This window comes from Elephas maximus, chromosome 2, assembly GCF_024166365.1.
Source record: "Elephas maximus indicus isolate mEleMax1 chromosome 2, mEleMax1 primary haplotype, whole genome shotgun sequence".
NCBI classification, from domain to species: Eukaryota; Metazoa; Chordata; class Mammalia; order Proboscidea; family Elephantidae; genus Elephas; species Elephas maximus.
The window spans coordinates 195612859-195633745 of NC_064820.1; the positions used below are offsets into that span (position 1 = coordinate 195612859).

Consider the following 20887-nt stretch of genomic DNA (forward strand, 5'->3'; position numbering starts at 1 on the left):
AACCTGGGTCTCTCACATGGAAGACAAGAATTCTACCACTGAACCATCACTGCCCCCGGTGGAATAAGATGTCAAGTCCATATGGCAGCCTCCAAGGCCCTGCACCACCTGGTTCCTACCACTGCCCCAACCTCCTCTCACACCCCTCTGGCCTACGTCACTGACCACATGTCCCACCTCATGGCTCTTCCCTCAGCCCTGGGATCCTCTTCTTACCCCCTTTTCTGTCTGGCTCACATCCCTTCAGCTCCAGTGTTACATCCTTGATCCTCTTCTCTTTTGATTACCACCCTTATCCTCTTAAACCAACTTGTTATGATGCTTTCGATTTGTTTAATGTCTGCTCCCCTGAAGCCAAAAGTTCCCGGGGGACAGGTCCATGCCCCTACTGTACAGTGTGTTGTGTCCCTAGCACCCAGCACATTGTTGTTAACTGCTGTCGATCAGTCCCAACACATGATGACCTCGTGTGTGCCAGAGTAGAACTGTACTCCATAGGCTTTCAGTGGCTGATTTTTTTAGAAGTAGATGACCAGGACTTTGCTCTGAGGTTCCTCTGAGTGATTCAAACTGCCAGTCTTGTGGTTAGCAGCCAAGTGCATTAACCATTTGCAGCACCCAGGGACTCCTAGCACATAATAGCCTCAGTAATATTTGTTGAATGAATAAAGGCATCTATTCTCAGGTTCCTGCAAGCCTCTGTTCACAATATTTTCATCAACTAATCAATACATAACCTTGTTTTATGTGTGTTTCTGTTTTAAAGATGCCATATTTATATATTTTTTTAATTCACTGACATTGAACTCACAGCCAACAGTACTATAACTCAGGCCTGAGCAAAGCTTATCCAACACACATATTTTCTCCATAAGGCCCATTAGAGTCTTCTTGTGTTTAGTAACACTAGGAAGCACTTCAGAAGTATACTTGGGGGCCATTTGAAATAGCAAAATCACCAAGAAAAAGTTCAAAAATGAGAAAAGTGTGCCACTAAATAGACCATGAAAAGAACACTTGTTTACAGTATGAGAGCTGAAACAAGAAGACAGCTTCGCCTTGTTCGACATCAGCTGGGAACACAGGCGTCGGGCAACTCAAATTTTTAGCCGCTCTGCACATGTCCAGGAATGACTGGGAAAGTGGTTACAAATAAATTTTAGTGAGTTGGCAAATTCTAATATATGGAATCCGTAAACAGTGAGGATGGCTGTGCTAACACAGCAAAATTGTAAGAACAATGTGAAAGGGTACAGGTACTCAGCATGACTCCTGGCATGTGGCAGGCACTTTAACAAATGTGGGTTTTCCTTCTTCAACAGCCGTATCTTTCTCTCCTGCTTTCCTCTTGTTTTGTCTGTTTTTCTTTCACTTTTGATCTTCTTCCTCTCTCTTTTGTAACAGCTTTATCGAGATATATAGCACATTCCTTACAATTCACATATTTAAAGTATATAATTCAGTGGTTTTTTTGTAAATTCAGAATTTTGCAACCATTGCCGCAGTCAATTTTAGAATATTTTCATCACCCCAAAAAGAAACCCCTTCCCTTTAGTGATCACTCCTCTACCCCTAGTCTTCCCAAGCCCTGTTGTTGTGTGCCATCAAGTAGATTCCTACTCATAGCAACCCTACACGACCGGGTAGAATTGCCTGTAGTATGTCCTAGGCTGTAATCTTTATGGGAGCAGATCACGAGGTCTTTTTTCCTGTAGAGTGTCTTGTGGGTTCGAACCGCCAACCTTTTGGTTAGCAGCTGAGCGCTTAACTGTATTGCCAACAGGGCTTCTCACCCCAAGCCCTCAAAACCAAAAAAACCCCATTGCCCTTGAGCCGATTCCAACTCATAGCAATCTCACAGGACCGAGTGAAACTGCTCTATAGAGTTGCCAGGGAGCGGCTGGTGGATTCAGACTGCCAACCTTTTGCCAACCACTGCACCACCAGGGCTCCCCGCAAGCCCTAGGCAACCGTTAATCTACTTCCTGTCTTTATAGATTTCCCTATTCTGGATATTTTGTATAACGTGTAGTCTTTTGTGCCCAGCTTGTTTCACTTAACATAATGTTTTCAATTCTGTCTTTTCTTCCTTCATTTCTTTCTTTTATCTTTTTCTATGTGTTCTTTCCCACCCCTCTCTTTCCTCCTCTTCCTTCCATCCAGTGTTCCATTTCTCCTTCACCCAGTGCTTGGGCTCTATGGCGGCTCTGGGCCATTTGTGGGCCCTGGGTGGAGAACTCCAGGCTTGAGCCTGGTCATGGTCCATCCCGGTGGCCCAGGCTCCTCCCTCCTGCCCAGGTGGGCATAGAGCACCCACTCTCAGCTGCGGGGCTGCACTTCTGCATGGCTGCCAAGCAGAGTGGGGGCAGCAGCGGGAGTTAATCCTTTCCATCTTCTGTCTCTTCAGAGAGTTTGGGGAGTGAGACCCTCACCCCCGGAGAGGAAGTCAGGTGAAGGAGACAGAGGGAGAGGAGGCGGGAAGCACTTTACAGCCTCAAAGGTCAAGGAGAATAAACTGCGGCCCCCCAGGAGTCACTTGAAAGGTAGAGTGTCATTTACTGTTTGCAGATTGTGCCTTTGAAGTGAGCTGAAGGCCCCATTTGTACCTGTGCGAAGTCCCCTTCTTCCCTCTGGCCTGTTACAGACCCCTGCCGCTGCCCTCTCCCTGATCTATACCTCCTGGCTCCTTCTGACACAGGTCTGACGCAGGGCTTGCTGAAGTGCCGCTGTCCCTGGGGCTGGGATGGGGAGGAAAGGTCAAGTGTACCTTCAGGGCCACTGCTGGTATCATTGTTGCTGCTGTTACTGTTACCTGCCTTCAGGTTGGCCCTTGTCTCATGGTGACCCCATGCACAACATCCCCATGACCAATTGCAGATCGAACCGTTGTGATTCGTAGGTTTTTCACTGGCTGATTTTGGGGAGTAGATTGTGAGGACTTTCTTTCTTTCTTTCTTAGTCTGGAAGCTCCACTGAGACCTGTTCAACAACCTAGCAACACACAAGCCTCCACTGACAGAGGAGCCAATGGCTAGGAATCAATGAGGTGCATTGGCTGGGAATCACACTCAAGTGTCCCACATGGAAGGCGAGAATTCTACCACTGGGCCGCCACTGCTCCTAGTATTGTTGTAACCATAAGAAAAAGGTGCACACTCTAGAACAAGTTAGGAAAGGTCTCTTCCTCCAGGGCACCCACCCCAGGGCACACAGATTGGCAAGCAGACGGAGGGCTGGATTTCATCCCTTACGTACCTTGTTGGTCTGATTCCCTTGGGCAGTGAACATCCTGTGCAACTGTACTTTCCCCATGGGCCTTGTGGGGGATGCCACTTTGTAGGGCAGGGTCGGCAAGGTTTTTCTGCAAAGAGCCAGGTTGTAAATATTTTTAGTTCTTCAAACCATATGGAAACCCTGGTGGCACAGTGGTTAAGAGCTATGGCTGCTAACCAAAAAGTCAGCAGTTCGAATCCACCAGGTGCTCCTTGGAAACCCTATGGGGCAGTTCTACTCTGTCCTATGGGCCCGCTATGAGTTGGAATTGACTCAATGGCAACGGGTTTGGTTTGTTTTTGTTTTCAGACTGTATGGTCTCTGTCCTGACTACTCAACTCCCAATGTAACGCTAAAGCAGCCATAGATGATACAGAAAAGAATGACGGTGGCCAAGTTCCAATAAAACTTTATTTATGGACACTGCAATTTGAATTTCATATCATTTTCATGAGTCATGAGTTCTTTTTACTTTCTTCTTTCAACCACTTCAACAAAAACAGATGGTAGCTGGATTTGGCCCACAAGCTATAGTTTGCCAATGCTGGTGTAGTAGAAAGAATTGGGCTCCAGTTCCAGCCCCAGCACTTATTGGCTCTATGACCTTAGGCAGGTGGCTTGCCCTCTCTGAGCCTCAGCTTGCTCATCGAAAAATGAGAATAGGAATCCCTCCCTGTGAGGGTTGTGATGAGGCTTAAAAGCAATTTGTGTAAAGCACCAAGCACAGAGTAGGTACTTAGTGAGTGGTAGCTTCTACTTTTTCTTTTAGCCCCTTTCAAAGGAACAACTGAAATGTTCAGGGCCAACTTTGTTGTTTAATGTCTCAGCTGTGCCACTGAATATTTCAAGTCAGGTCCTGACCTTGGGCCTCGTGTCTCTCATCTGAAAATGGGGGGCTTGGACCAGTCTCAAGGGACCATTCCAACTCCCACTTTGTACGAATGCTTAGCAAGGGATAGAAATTATGCAAAACCCCAAGAGTGTTTGTGTCAAGAATCTTCTGGCAAGGGCAGTGAGGAACGTGTTTTCCATATTAATGAGTCGCTCTGACTGCGGAGGAAATTCAGTAGAACATGTACTTGTCACAACTCAAAGCTGCTGGTGCAGGGGCAAGAATTGGCAGGATGCAAGGGAGGTGCAGGGCGAGTCTGTGGGAGACCCTGACCTGGGGAACCAAGCAGAGTGGGCTGTTCACTGCCTCTGCCGCTGACTGCTGTGTGACCTTGAGAAGATCACGTCCCTCTCTGAGCCTCAGTTTTCTCATCTATAAGAAAGCTGATATCTGGTGACTGTCACTGCCCCTGCAGAAACAGGAGGGAGTCACTTTCTGTTTGGAGGAGACTGGTATAGGGTCGCTATGAGTCAGAATCGACTCGACGGCAGTGGGTTTGGTGTTCATTATATACAGTGGCTGTTTGTGGTCAGTGTGGTGGGGGGGCAGGAGGCAGGGATGGAGGTGTATCTGAAATCTGCTGGGCCTGGAGCTCCACACCCATGCCGGGGGTACACAGTTGCTGAAACTGTCCTGGGCTGGAAGGAGCCACCCTCTTCCTGCCCAGCTATGGGAAAGTGCTGGGTTGTCCCAACTGCTGAGAAGAGGCAGCTGGTGCTAGCTGCCAAACCTTTGGTTCTGCCTGGATCTCTGCCTCTCATCAGTGCAGGAAAGTTGCAGCATGAGGGAGGGGTCCTGCAGGCTTTGGGTATCACGGGTCCGTGGGTGAGACTTGGTCCTTTTTCTTCATGCCAGTCAGGGTGGGTGTCCATCCCCAATGCCCAGAGGACTTCCCCTAGCCAGATGTACTCGAGGGACACAGAATGCTTATAAATATTTAATTATTGTTGGAACAGAATCTAAAATTGAAAGTCAAAGAGAAAACCCATTCCTGTTGCCACTGTATTTGTTTCCTAGGACTGCCACACAGAGTACTACATATTGGGTGGCTTATAAGAACAGAAATTTATTCTTCCGGTTCTGGAGGCTGGGACTCCAAGATCAGGGTGTCAGCCATGTTGATTCCTTCTGAGTCCTCTAAGGGAGAAACTATTCCATGCCTCTCTCGTAGCTTCTGGTGACAGCAGGTGATCCTTAATGTTTTTTTGTCTTGTAAATAAATCACTCCAGTCTTTGCCTCTGTCTTCTCATGGCCATCTTCCCTCTGTGTCTCTCTATGTCTGTGTCTCCTCTCCACTTTTATGAGGACACAACTCAGATGGTGATTAGAACCTACCCTATTTCATTATGACCTTGGGTAAACTTAACTGATAACCTCCACAAAGACCCTATTTCCAAACAAGGTCACATGCAGAGGTACAGGGATTAGGACTTAACGTATGATTTGGGGGAACACCATTCAATTCATAGCAGCACGTTACACCACCCTTGAGGGCATGCTCTAGACTCCCTTCCTGTCTTAATACCATGGTGATGGAGGGCCCACACAATCTTGTGCTATTTCCTGAGCAGCTGGCCTCTCTCTCATTGTAGTGGCTGCTAAGTCCTCCCTTGCCTTATTCATTCGGTGGTCCTTCACCAAACACCCATTCTAGACAAGGTGCAGGGCCTGACCAAGGAGCCAGGGAAGAGGGATATGAGTACAGACATGTGACAAGTGCCCAGAAAGGGATGAACCTGTCAGCCTCCACTGATAGACAGGTGGTGGCTGCACGTGAGGTACGTTGGCAGGGAATCAAACCCAAGTCGCCTGCATGGAAGGGGAGAATTCTACCCCTGAACCACCACTGCCCCCATATTACCAGTACTCATTTCAAAAAGCCACTGTACGGATTAAAAGAGGGAGTAAACATAAAGCCCCTAGAAAACTGCCCGCAGTGATTGCTAGCTTGTAGTAGTTTGATGGTGTTGGGGTGGGGTGCATGGAGGAGCCCTGTGACTGGCAGAAATGTCTCCCTATTATTGTACTTGGCCATTGCTTCCAAGTTTTTGCTATTATAAGCAACCGTCTGATAAACATCTTCGTGCATGAAACATTTTGTTTCTTTTAGGTTATTTCCCTAAAAATTGAGTTTCTGGAAACAGAATTACTGTCTAGAGGGGAGGGATATTTTAGCCCTTAGTTGCACTTTGCCTTGCTGTTCTCTAGCAGGCTGTGCAGGATGCCCAGCTGTCAGCTACATCTGAGGGCTTCACTTCCTTGAAGATGTGTCAGCTGCAGGGTCCTGGAAGTGCCGGGAGGCTGGCTGCTTGAGGGCGGGGGTGTAAACCACCAAGAGAAGGGGCTCCTGGGAGCTAAGCTCAAACGTAGCATCCAACAGGCAATTCCCAGCTCCGCCATCCACAGCTGGATGACTTTGGGCAAATGGTGGACCCCTCTGAACCTTAGTTTCCACATCTATGAGTTGGGCGTGGCACTGCCTGCCTCCCGGAATGGAGTGTGATGAGTGATGGGAAATGACTTTACGAATTGCCTCCTGCACCCTGGGTTCTTTTTGATAAGCACCCACTGCCTGAGTGGGCAGGAGCTTTGGATGACCTTGAATTTGCAAAAACATTCCACAGCTTCCAGGAGAGGATTGGTCAAGCCAGCCAGTCTCAAATGGCCGTTACTGGAGGGTTCAAGCAACTGGGTGGGGTAAACACAGGGTGGGGACCTGGGAGACCTGAGTGTGACCCAAACTCTGAAGAGGTGCCGGACCACTGCCGGTCCTCCTCTGAGCGCCCTTGTGTCTGTTGTAAGATGAAGGTGGGCAGGGGTACCTCCAGCTTTGCAGTCGGGCAGACTTGGGCACGGGCAAGGGTCTGACATCAGATCACAAAATTGAGGACAACCACACAATACTAGGAATCATGGCCTAGCCAAGTTGACATATATTTTGGGGGGCACAATTCAACCCATGACACATAGACATGCATCACACATACACACATATATACACACACAAAGATATACAGACACACATGCTTACACACGTACATGTTTCACATGGATGTCGTGAAAGTTAAATGAAATCATGGACATTAAATGCTTGACTCTTGAATGCTGTCACCATTTTTCTATCCTGCAGTCCTTGTTCAGCGGCAGGAAGTGGATGACGTAAAGCTGGGGGAGGGTCTGAGCGGGAAGTAGGGCTCCTCATGTCTTGACTTCCCCTTTATGCCCAACATGCTATAACATACCCAGCACTGCTTACTAGCTATGTGGCAAGTTACCTAACCTCTATGGGCCTTAGTTTCCTCCTTCACAAAATGGGAAAAATAATAGTACCTACCCCACTGGGTTGATGTGAGGATTAACTGGGTCGATACATGCAGAAGGCTTAGAGCCAGGCCCAGCGTGCAGTAAGAGCTCTGTGGATGACAGTTCCCATTTCGTTGTTGAGCACAGGCTTTGGACATTCTTTTTGCAGTGTGGAGCCCCCATCACTCCACCCACCAGCTCTGTGACCTTGGTCAGGTCACATGGCCCCTCTGAGGGCCCATCTAGCAGGGCTGTGGGGAGGGTCACAGGTCAATCACAGACTAAGTGCTCAAGGTGAGTGTTGAGTCACGCATTTTGCCTGAAGGCCTTAAAACGGACGCCCATGAGAATTGCTCAGACACACTCCTTTGTGGCTTTGGCCCTCCCAGTGGCGTGTGAATGCTTCGCCAGGGGGGCACACTCCCCCCCATCAGGCACCCACTGCCCATGCGTGTAGGTGCAATGTCACTGACCCATGAAATAGTAAAATCTTGGGGCAGGGCCAGTCTAGGCCACAGGCTGAGGCCATTCCTCTGTCAGTTCCTAATACTCCTCTGCTCCAAATCTTTCTATAGCTCTCCAGTACCTGCCAGATTATATCCAAATGCCTCATCCTGACCCTCACATTCTGGCTACAGAGTCCCTTTCTCCTCTCCTCTCCCACTTCATCCCCATTCTCCTTTCTCCTGCTGAACTAGACCATTCCCCATCCCCAGTGCACAATCCACAGCTCTTGCCATTCCCTCTGCCAGAGGAAAGTTCCCTGCCTCCCCAAACACCCCTGTTGTATTTCCTCCCATTGCTCCAGGCCCAATTCACATGGCACCTACTCCATGTAGCCTCCCTGATTCCCAGAAACAAATACCATCTGTACTACACAGTCCTACTCACACACTCACACAGATCACACACACACTCACACAAATTACACACACACTCACGTCCAGGTGCATGTGCGCACTCACACACATACACACACTCAGGCACTCACGCATACTCACAGCCCTGTGTGCTCACAGACATGTTTGCACACACTCACATACACACACTAACAAGTACACCCTCAAGCCCACGTATGCTCATGCACACCCGTGTAGTTTTGCTTCTACACTGCTATGACTTGTATGTAAGATCACTAAGTTACCTGAGACCCTGTCCTGATCATCCCACATCTCCCACAGTATTCCACACGTACTGGTTGCCCAGTACCGTTTTGTCAAATTCATTTTGTCTGCCCCACAGGAAGCAGCATAGCATAGTGGGAAGGAAAGGAGCTTTGGACAGTTATGGATTTAAATTTGAGCTCTGCCAGTGAGTGACCTGGGGGCATCAATCACCAACCAACCCGGAGCCTCAGTTTCCTGGTCTGTGAAATGGGGACACGTGTATTTACCTTGGAATCCCTGAGTGGCTCAAACAGTTCGCTGTTGGCTACTAACTGGAAGGTTAGCATTTCAAACCCACCCAGTGGTGCCATGGAAGAAAGGCCTGGAGATCTGCTTCCATAAAAATTACAGCCAAGAAAATCCTATGGCGTTCGGTTCTACGCGGTAACACATGGGGTCACCATAAGTCGGAATTGACAAGTGGGTTATACTTACCTTGGAGTCCCTGGGTGATGCTTGGCTGCTAACTGAAAGTTTGGGGGTTCAAATCCACCCAGAGGTGCCTCAGAAAAAAAAGACCTGGAGACCTACTTCCAAAGAATCAGCCACTGAAAACCCTACAGACATACATGGAGTCATCATGAATCAGAATCAATTCCACAGCAACTTATTTCTTGTACTTACCGTATGTGACCATGGGAGATTAAATAGGAAAAGGGCTGCAGAGCACCTGGCCCAGGAGGCACCACGTGCACACCCGGTCGATGCTCGTTCTTGCCAATCATCCATTCATTCACGTCACCGGCATAATTCACACGTCCTGCTCCCTGCCAGCCCCATGGAAAGTGCTGGAGCCATAGCCAAGCCTTCCCTCAGCAAGCTCCCATTTGGCCCCAGCTGTGACCCACCAGTGTTTAGAAATGTGTGTCCTGGGAGGTTCCTAATCAAAATCCCCTTTATGGGCCTACAGCCCCCTGACCTGCATCATGTATTTCCTTTACCAAGGGAAAAAAAAGAAAAAAGGATTAATCATTTGTGCTTGTTACCTCCTAATCTCATTAGAGAAACCTTGGTGGCGTAGTGGTTATGTGCTAAGGCTGCTAACCGAAAGTTCAGCAGTTCAAATCCACCAGGTGCTCCTTGGAAACTCTGTGGGAAGTTCTACTCTGTCCTATAGGGTCTCTATGAGTTGGAATCTACTCAACAGCATCGAGTTTTTGGTTTTTTTTTAATCTCGTTAAGTCCCAAAGAAGTTCTAGGATTGGCTTTCTTGGATAATTTCAACCTTATTTGGTACAAAAGCGAACCCAGAGTGTTTGCAAAGCTCCTACAGAAAGTCTCTGCCCAGGCTCACATTAGCTTGCAAAAAGCCAACCACCCACTCACGCAGCTCTATGGATTTACGATTGGGTGTCGCCCCTGCCAGTCAGACTCTGATGGTGGGCAACTAGTTGCTGTCGAGTGGATTCTGATTCATGGCAACCTCAGAGTAGAACTGTGCTCCACAGAACTTTCAATAGCTTATTTTTCAGAAGAAGATTGCCAGGCCTTTCTTCCCAGGTGCCTCTGGGTGGGTTCCAACCTTCCACCTTTTCAGTTAGTAGTCGATTGTGTTAACAATTTGTACCGCCCAGGGATTCTGATGATGGCCGAACCCTCTGTGTTTACTTCCAGGAAATTGTGAAAGGGCCATGAGAACAAAAATTCCTTTCATGAGCAGAGGGCAGAAGTTCAGTAAATTCTCCATAATGGGTAGTACTGGTTTGTGGCAGAAAATGAAGGGGCAGGAAGACAACATTCTGCCTGGTCCTTGGCCAACTTGGTGTTCTGGAAGTGCCACCTCATGGCTTATTTTAAAACAACCCACAGTTGGGCCTGGCCTAGAGAAGAGGGTTGTCCCGGATTTTGGTGGGCACTGAAGGCTGTGGGAAAGACAGCATGTGGGTTGTGGATGGCTCCAAGGGCCTGAGCCACCCACTTCCCCACTCAAACCTCCTCTACTCCCACTTCCTCATAAAGGTGAGAAGACTTCCTTGTGACCCAGTTTCCAAAATGTAGGCCAGATTGGTGCTCTGGGTTCTCTTCATGTTGTGGGCGCAGGATAAGCAATGGCCTGAGTACAGGGGTCAGTCCAGACCCTCAGCACATTCCTGCCCACCATCAGTTCTTTGAGGACTCTTATGGGCAAAGCACCTAGTGGCTCTGCCCATTGCAGGAGAATCCCTTGGAAATTTCAAAATAGTTCTATTCTCCTGTCTCATCTCATGGCTTCAACAGCCTTTTCCTTGGATGATCCCCTTTTGACAGATGAAGAGAGAGGCTTAGGAAGGGAGATGGAGTTGTCTGAGACCAACAGCAGGACAATGAAGAAACCTATAGCTGAACACAGGACTTCTGGTCCCAAGACTCATACTTTTCCCCCGTCACCCCAGCTGCCAGCTGATGCTGAGAAGGTGTTTGTTGAAATGGCAAACACCTCTCACTGCCTCTCCCAGAGTTTCTGCCCACAAGGCTCCTACAGGCTAGTAGCAGTGAATAGGTGGCCTCATGGATTGAATTGTGTCCCCCCGAAATGTGTGTCAATGTGTCTAGGCCATGATTCACAGTATTGTGTGGTTGTCCACCATTTTAGGATCTGATGCGATTATCCTATGGGTTGTAAATCCTAACCTCTATGATGTTAATGAGGCAGGATTAGAGGCAGTTATGTTAATGAGGCTGGACTCAATCTACAGGATTAGGTTTTATTGAGTCAATCTCTTCTGAGATATAAAAGAGGAGAAGGACCTCATGCCACCAAGAAAGAAGTGCTGGGAGCAGAGCACATCCTTTGGACCCAGGGTCCCTGTGCTGAGAAGCTCCTAGACCAGGGGAAGATTGATGGCAAAGACCTTCCCCCAGCGCCAACAGAGAGAGAAAGCCCTCCCCTGGAGCTGGCACTCTGAATTTGAACTTCTAGCCTCCTAAACTGTAAGAGAATCCTATTTGCTAAAGCCATCCACTTGTGGTATTTCTGTTACAGCAGCACTAGAAAATTAACGACAGGTGGTTGTAATTAGTTGCCATAGAGTTGGTTCTGACTCATGGTAACCTTGTATATAACAGAACGAAATGTTGCCTGGTCCTGTGCCATCTTCATGATTATTGGCGTGTGTCATGGATTGAATTGTGTCCCCCCAAAATACATGTCAACTTGGCTAGGCCATGATTCCCAATATTGTGTGGTTGTCCTCCATTTTGTGACCTAATGTAATTATCCTCCATTTTGTGGTACCTTGTAAATCCTAACCTCTATATGTTAATAAGGCAGGATCAGTGTGGGGTATATCTTGAATCACAGGGTTATGAGACTTGAGTAACTCAAGTCACGCCCTTGCTTGAGTCACACCTTTCATCTTACAGAAAAAAAATTTTTTTTTTTTTAAGAAGATAAAAAGAGAAAGAAGTGAGCAGAGAAGGGAGGGACCTCACTACCACCAAGAAAGAAAAGCTGGTAGCAGAGCACGTCCTTTGGACCTGGGGTCTCTGCACTGAGATCTTCCTAGACCCCCGAGAAGATTGATGCCAAGACACATGGAGATCTCCAAGGAACACCGGGTCCGCAGATATTGAAAGGAGACAAGGACCTTCTCCCAGAGCAGACAGAGAGAGAAAGCCTTCCCCTAGAGTTGACGTCCTGAATTCAGGCTTCTAACCAGCTAAACTGAGAGAATAAAATTTTGTTTGTTAAAGCCATCTATTTGTGGTATTTCTGTTAGAGCAGCACTAGATGCTAAGACAGTATGTTTGAGTCCATCATTAGGGCTATTGGGTCACTCCATCTCATTGAGGGTCTCCCTTGCCTTCTCTGTCCTCCATTTTACTAACCACAATGTCCTTCTCCAGTGATCAGCCCTTCTTGATGGCACATCCAAAGTAAGTAAGCAAAATACCACAATATTTTATGATCTAAATTAGGTTTTCATTGACTGACTCTAAAAAGTAGAACATCAGTTTTTTTCTTCCAAGTTCATCATAGCCTGAGAGCGCTGCTAAAACCTCTCCACCATGGTTACCCTACTGGTATTTGAAATACTGCTGGTATAGCTTCCAGCGTCATAGCAACACTCAAGTCACCACAGTACAACAAACTAACAGATGGGTGGTGGATATATTGTTTAGGGATATACAAGTATTTGTTGAAACTGTAAAGAAAGCAATGGGTAACGCAAAATTCAGGGTAGTGGTTACTCCTGGGGAAGAGGAAGGCACACAGCCACAAATCAGGTACCGGTAAATTCTGTTTTTTTAACCTGAGAGGTGTTTACACAAGTATTATTTTCGATATTTTTTAAACCATGCATATGTACTTTATAAGGAGCCCTGGTATCGCAGTGGTTAAAGCACTTGACTGCTACCCAAAAGGTCAGCAGTTGGAACCTACCAGTCACTCCATGGGAGAAAGATGTGGCAGTTTGCTTTCATAAAGACTACAGCCTTGGAAACCCTGTGGGGCAGTTCTGCCCTGCCCTATGGGGCTGCTATGAGTTGAAATTGACTCAACAGCAAACGTATGTGTTTTATAGATAGCCTCTCTGAGTATATGATGTATACCATTTAAAAATATAGACGGACTGAACTAATACCTGACAAAGACAGGTAGCTCTGAGTAGGGGAATTATTTGAGATTTTTATTTTCTTATTGTTAATCTATATGTTCTGCGTTTTTTACTATGAACGTGTGATGTTTCTGCAATAGTATTATCTTAGGTGATTTTTAGAAAGAGAGGTAGTTATTTTGTAGCCTAGAGCTAGCTTTTCTTTGATAATGTCACAAATTTCAGTGCGAGTTACTTTATCAGAGCAGCAGGCTCTGCAATATTAATCCAAGGGCAGATACCTGCCTGCCTGGTCAAATATGTACACTGCTAACCTGAAAAAGGACACCTGAACCTCTGGAGTGCCAGGGGTATGCCCTTGAGGTCAAGGTGAGGGCACAGTGTTCCCTGGGGAAGGAGAGGCTGGCCAAACCTGCAAAGAGAGCTTGGGCCACACAGGCTCCAGGAATGGCTACACTGGAATGTGCCCCTGTGACTTGGATACCTAAATAAATAATGATTCCGACTCATGGTGACCCCATGAGTGCGGAGTAGACTGCCCCATAGGGCTTTCTTGACTGTCATCTTTATGGAAGCAGATGGCCAGGCCTTTCTTCTGTGGCAGCACTGGGTGAGTCTGACCCACAACACTTTACATTAGTAGTGTTGAAGAGTAAGAACGCTCACTACTGTAAAAGTAAAAGCAAAGAAATTTATTGAGGGTGATACAGTTTGTGAACTGGGAAAACACAGGGCAGAGAGGAATCTACCAAGTGTTCCCACCTTCCAAGGGAGAGGTGGGCCTTTTATGTGGTAATATGGAGAGGGTAAACACGTGATTTAAAAAAAAATTTGCCATCGAGTCAATTCCAACTCATAGCAACCCTACAGGATGGAAAAGAACTGCCCCATAGGGTTTCCAGGGAACCAATCACTAACAGTAAAATGGGGAGGTATAGTGAGAGACCATCAACACCATAATCTTCTCTCTTTTTTTTTTTAATTGAGCTCAAGGCGAAAGTTTACAGGTCAAGTTAGTTTCTCATGCAAAAATTTACACACACATTGTTATGTGACACTAGTTGCTATTCCTATAATGTGACCACGCATTCCTCCTTTCCACCCCGAATTTCCCATGTCCATTCAATCAGCTCCTTCCCCTTTCAGCCTTCTCATCTCACCTCCAAACAGGAGCTGCCCATTTAGTCTCATGTATCTATTTGAACTAAGAAGCACACTCTTCACAAGTATTTTATGTCTTATAGTCCAGTCTGTTCTTCGTCTAAAGAGTTGGCTTTGGGAACAGTTTTAGTTCTGGATTAACAGGGAGTTTGGGGGCCATGTCTTCTGGGGTTCCTCCAGTCTCAGTCAGACCATTAAGTCTGGTCTTTTTACCAGAATTTAAGTTCTGTACCCCGATTTTCTCCTGCTCCATCAGGGACTTCCTGTTGTGTTCCCTGTCAGGGTGGTTATTGGTGGTAGCAGAGTACCATCTATTTCTTCTGGTCTTAGGTTGATGGAGTCTGGTTTACGTGGCCCCTTTTGTCTCTTGGGCTCATATTTTTCTTGTGTCTTTGGTGTTCTTCATCCTCTTTTGCTCCAGATGGTTGGGACCAATTGATGCATCTTAGATGGCCACTCTCTAGCTTTTAAGACCCCAGATGCCACTCACCAAAATGGGATGCAGAACGTTTTCTTGATAAACTTTGTTATGCCAGTTGACCTATACGTCCCCTGAAACCATGGTCCCCAGGCCCCTGACCCTGCTACACTGTCCCTCGAAGTGTTTGGTTGTATTCAGGAAAGTTCTTAGCTTTTCATTTAGTCCAACGATGCTAACTTCCTCTGTATTGTGTGTTGTCCTTCCCTTCACCTAAGATAATTCTTGTCTACTATCTAGTTAGTGAATTCCCCTCTCCCTCTCTCCCTACCCATGTAACCGTCAAAGAATGTTTTCTTCTGTGTTTGAACGTTTTCTTGAGTTCTTATAATAGTAGTGTCATACAGTATTTGTCCTTTTGTGACTAATTTTGCTCTGCATAATGACTTCCAGGTTCATCCATGTTATGAGATGTTTTGAGGATTCATCGTTGTTCTTTATTATCGCATAGTATTCCATCGTGTGAATATAAAATAATTTGTTTATCCATTTGTCCACAGATGGGCACCTAGGTTGTTTCCATCTTTTTGCTATTGTGAACAGTGCTGCAGTGAACATGGATGTGCATATATCTATTCTTGTGGCGGCTCTTATTTCTCTAGGATGTATTCCAAGGAGTGGGATTGCTGGATCATATGGTGGTTGTACTTCTAGGTTTTTATGGAAGTGCCAAATCGATTTCCAAAGTGGTTGTACCACTTTACATTCCCACGAGTAGTGTATAAGTGTTCTAGTCTCCCCACAACTTCTCCAATATTTATTATTTTGTGTTTTTTGGATTAATGCCAGCCTTGTTGGGGTGAGATGATATCTCATTGTAGTTTCGATTTGCATTTCTCTAATGGCTAATGATCGTGAGCATTTCTTCATGTATCTGTTAGCCACCTGAATGCTTTGCCCATTATTTAATTGGGTTGTTTGTCTCTTTGTGGTTGAAGTTTTGCGGTATTGTGTAGATTTTAGAAATCAGACCCTAATCAGATATGTCGTAGTCAAAATTTTTTTCCCAGCCTGTAAGTTGTCTTTTTGCTCTTTTGGTGAAGTCTTTTGATGACCATAAGTGTTTGATTTTTAGGAGCTCCCTGTTATCTAGTTTATCTTCTGGTATTTGTGTGTTGTTAGTAATGTTTTGTATGCTGTTTATGCCAAGTATTAGGGCTCCTAGCGTTTTCCATATTTTTTCTTCCATGATCTTTATCATTTTAGAATTTATATTTAGGTCTTTGATCCATTTTGAGTTAGTTTTTGTGCATGGAGTGAGGTATGGGTCTTATTTCATTTTTTTACAGACGGATATCCAGTTATGCCAGCAACATTTGTTAAAAAGACTGTCTTTTCCCCATTTAACAGACTTTGAGGCTTTATCAAATATCAGCTGCTCATAGATGGGTACATTTACATCTGGATTCTCAATTCTGTTCCATTGATCTATGTGTCTGTTGTTGTACCTGTACCAGGTTGTTTTGACTACCGTGGCAGTATAACAGCTTCTAAAATCAGGTAGTGTGTGAGGCCTCCCACTTTGTTCTTCTTTTTCAGTAATGCTTTAGTTGTCTGGGGCCTCTTCCTTTTCCATACAAAGTTGGTGATTTGTTTCTCCATCTCATTAAAAAATGTCTTTGGAATTTGCATTGGGATTGCATTGTATCTGTAGATCGCTTTGGGTAGAATTGACATTTTCACAATGTTGAGTCTTCCTACCCATGAGCAAGGTATGCTTTTTCACTTAAGTAAGTCTCTTTTGATTTCTTGTAGTACTGTCTTGCAGCTTTCTTTGTATAGTTCTTTTACATCTCTGGTTAGATTTATTCCTAAGTGTTTTATCTTCTTGGAGGCTATTGTAAATGATATTGATTTGGTGATTTCCTCTTTGAAGCTCTCTTTTTTGGTGTAGAGGAATCCAACTGATGTTTGTATGTTTATCTTGTATCCTGATGCTTTGCTGAAATCTTCTATAAGTTCCAGTAGTTTTCTTGTGGATTCTTTGGGATTTTTTTGTGTATAAGATCATGTCACCTGCAAATAGGGATACTTTTACTTCCTCCTTACCAATTTGGATGCCCTTTATTTCTTTTTCTTGCCTAATTACTCTGGCTAGGACCTCCAGTACAATGTTGAATAAGAGCGGTGATAAAGGGCATCTTTGTCTGGTTCCCATTCTCAAGGGGGATGCTTTCAAACTCTCTCCATTTAGGATGATGTTGGCTGTTGGCTTTGTATAAACGTCCTTAATTATATTGAGGAATTTCTCTTCTATTCCTATTTTGTCGAGAGTTTTTATCATGAATGGGTGTTGGACTTTATCAAATGCCTTTTCTGCATCAATTGTTGCAGAATAAGATCATGTGCTTCTTGTCATTTGTTTTATTTATGTAATGGATTAAATTGATTGTTTTTCTAATGTTGAGCCACTCCTGCATACTTGGTATGAATCCTACTTGGTCATGGTGAATCATTTTTTTGCTATGTTGTTGAATTCTGTTCGCTAGAATTTTGTTGAGGATTTTTGTATCCATGTTCATGAGGGGTATTGATCTGTAATTTTCTTCTTTTGTGGTGTCTTTACCCAGTTTTGGTATCAGGGTTATGCTGGCTTCATAGAATGAGTTTGGGAGTATTCCATCCTTTCCTATGCTCTGAAATACCTTTAGTAGTAGTGTTGTTAACTCTTCTCTGAAAGTTTGGTAGAATTCTCCAGTGAATCCGTCAGGGCCAGGGATTTTTTTGTTGTTGTTAGGCGTTTTTAAATTACATTTTCGATCTCTTGTTATAGTTGTTCTACCTCTGTTTGTGTTAGTTTGGGTAGGTAGTGTGTTTCTCAAAATTTGTCCATTTCGTCTAGGATTTCAAGTTTGTTGCAGTACAGTTTTTCATAGTATTCTGTTATGATTCTTTTACTTTCAGTTCAGTCTGCTGTGGTATCACCCATCTCATTTCTTATTTGGGTTATTTGCTTCCTCTCCTGTTTTTCTTTTGTCAGTTTGGCCAGTTGTTTATAGATTTTGTTGATCTTTTCAAAGAACCAGCTTTTGGTGTAGTTAACTCAATTGTTTCTCTTTTCTCTATTTCATTTAATTCTTCTCTAATATTTAAAATTTCCTTTCTTCTGGTGCCCGAGGGCTTCTTTTGCTGTTCTCTTTCTATTTGTTCCAGTTCTTGGGTTAATGTTTTGATTTTGGCCCTTTCTTCTTTTTGGATGTGTGCATTTATTGCTGTAAATTGACCTCTGAGCACTGCTTTTGCTGTGTCCTAAAGGTTCCGGTATGATGTGGTTTCATTTTTATTTGATTCTGTCAATTTCTTTATTCCACCCTTAATTTCTTCTATAACTCAGTTTTTGAGCAAAGTGTTTTTCAGTTTCCATGTATTGGATTTTTTTCCTTGTTTTTTCTGTTATTGATTTCTACTTTTATGGCTTTATGGTCAGAAAAGCTGCTTTGTAATATTTCCATATTTTGGCTTCTCTTAAGGCTTACTTTGTGGCCTAATATGTGATCTATTCTGGAGAATGTTCCATGTGAGTTGGAAAAGAAAGTATACTTGGCTGCTGTTGGGTGGAGTGTTCTGTATCTGTCTGTGAGACTGAGTTGGTTGATTGTGGTATTTAAATCTTTAGTCTCTTTATCGAGCTTCTTTCTGGATGTTCTGTCCTTCACCGAAAGTGGTGTGTTAAAAAAAAAAAAGTCTCCTAATATTATTGTTTATTTCTATTTCTCTCTTCAATGTTGTTAGACTTTGTTTTATGTATTTTGGAGCCCTGTCATTGGGTGCATAAATATTTATTATGGTTACATCCATCAGGTATATTGACCCTTTAATCATTACATAGTGTCCTTCCTTATCCTTTATGGTGGATTTTACTTTAAAGTCTCCTGCTCTTTTTTGATTGTTGTTTGCTTGGTATATTTTTTCCATCCTTTGAGTTTCAGTTTGTTTGTGTCTTTCAGTCTAAGGTGTGTCTCTTGTAGGCAGTATATACATGGATCGTGTTTTTTTTTTTTTTTTTAATCCATTGTGCCACTCTCTTTCTCTTTATTGGTGCATTTAGTCCATTTACTTTCAGCATAATTATTGATCGGTATGAGTTTTTTTTTTTATGAGTTTAGTGCTGCCATTTTGATGTATTGTGTGTGTGTGTGTGTGTTGTTGCCAGTTTCTTTGTTCCACTTAACTTTTTGTGCTAAGTTGTTTTTCTGTATGTATTTTCTTTACATCTTTTTCATTGCTGTTGATTTTGTATTTGCTGAGTCTTTATGTTTTTCTTTTTTTTTTTTATTTTGATGTGTAGGATTGTTAGAGGAAACCCTGGTGGTGTAGTGGTTTAGAGCTATGTCTGCTAACCAAAAGATCAGCAGCTCAAATCCACCAGGTGTTCCTTGGAAACTCTATGGAGCAGTTCTACTCTGCCCTATAGGGTCGCTATGAATCGGAATTGACAGCAACAGAGTATTGTTAGTTTCCTTTGTGGTTACCTTAATATTTACCTGTATTTTTCTACATTTAAACCAACCTTTTATTTCTTTATATCACCTTGACTTCCTCTCCATATGAAAGATCTATGGCTACATTATTCAGTCCCTCTTTTTTGTTTTAATGTTGTCATCTTTTACATATTGACGTCTCTTTTTCCCTATTTTCAGCATTTTAGCTTTGATTTATTTTTGTGACTTCCCTATCTGGGTTGATATCTTGTTGCTCTTTCCTATGTTCTAGTCTTGGATTGTTATCTGATGTTACTGATTTTTTAACTGGAGTACTCCCTTTGGTATTTCTTGTAATTTTGGTTTGGTTTTTACAATTCCATAAACTTCTGTTTATCTGGAAATGCCCTAATTTCACCATCATATTTGGGAGACAGTTTTGCTGAATATATAATTCTTGGCTGGGAATTTTTTTCCTCCAAGGCTTTATGTATGTCATCTCGTTGCCTTCTTGCCTGCATGGTTTCTGCTGAGTAGTCAGAGCTTAGTCTTATTGGTTCTCCTTTGTAGACGACTTTTCATTTATCTCTAGTTGCTCATAAAATTCTCTCTTTATCTTTGGTTTTGGCAAGTGTGATTATAATATGTCTTGGTGACTTTCTTTGGGGATCTACCTTGTGTGGGTTTCATTGAGCTTGAATAGATATCTTCTCATCTTTCATGATATCAGGGAAGTTTTCCGCCAACACATCTTCAACATTTCTCTCTCTATTTTCTGTTATCCCCCACCCCCCCGCCCGCCACCCCATTCTGGTACTCCAGTCACTTGTAGGTTATTTCTCTTGATAGAGTTCCACATAATTCTTAGGGTTTCTTCATTTTTTTAAGTTCTTTTATCTGATTTTTCCTCAAATAAGTTGATGTCAAGTGCTTTATCTTCAGTCTCACTAATTCTGACTTCCAGTGCCTCAATTCTGCCCCTATGACTTGCTATTGAGTTCTGAAATTCTGAATTTTATTGTTAATCTTATGGATTTCTGTTTGCTGTCTCTGTATGTATTCTTGCAGCCTGTTAAATTTGTCATTATGCTCTTGTATAACCTTCTTAAGTTCTTCTATTGCTTTGTCTTTGTGTTCCTTGGCTTGGTATGCACTTTGCCTGATCTCCTTCTTGATCTCTTGAAGAGTTCTGTATATTAACCTTTTGAATTCCACCTCTTGTTATTCCAAGAAGTTATCTTCCCCTGAAAGGTTTTCTGATTCTTTTTTTGGTGGCTTGCTGAAGCCATAATGGTCTGCCCCTTTATGTGATTTGATATTGACTGTTGTCTCCAAGCCATCAATAAATTATATTTATTTATTTTATGTTTGCTTACTGTGTCATAGCTTCTTTTGTTTTGATATGCCCAAATAGGCTGGTCATGTGAGCTAGCTTGGTTATTGCCATCTTTGAAGCTCTCATGCCCTGTTTCAGGGTGGCTAGAACTGTTACTAGGTATGTGAGCCCAGGAGTTCATTTACTTTTCTTGTGTGGATTCAGTTCAGGTGTCCAGGTTGTCAGTCACCAAGTATGTGATGCAGGCTCTCACCTACAGTCCTTGATGGGCAGGGGTGATTTGAGTAGGCACAGGTATATGGTTGCAGTAGGGGGTCA

At 44.0% G+C, this 20887-nt stretch overlaps 1 protein-coding gene across 11 annotated transcripts in view; it reads left to right on the forward strand.

The window, feature by feature from the left end:
* Positions 1-20887, forward strand: part of HRH2 (histamine receptor H2) — a 75560-nt gene that overhangs the window by 45072 nt on the left and 9601 nt on the right. For 2 of the 11 annotated variants that reach the window (XR_007516189.1, XR_007516188.1), the window contains exons 2-3: positions 2408-2543; positions 2960-3864. The exons of 3 other annotated variants lie outside the window; for them this stretch is intronic. Coding sequence is in view for 1 of the 8 variants with exons in the window: in XM_049874359.1 (XP_049730316.1) it covers positions 12002-12008 (7 nt within the window). In the remaining 7 variants the exon portion in view is untranslated. Of the gene's footprint in view, positions 1-2407; positions 2544-2959; positions 3865-12001; positions 12462-20887 lie in introns of those variants that run through there. 6 more of the 11 variants (XR_007516184.1, XR_007516186.1, XR_007516183.1 and 3 more) reach the window with 6 other exon arrangements.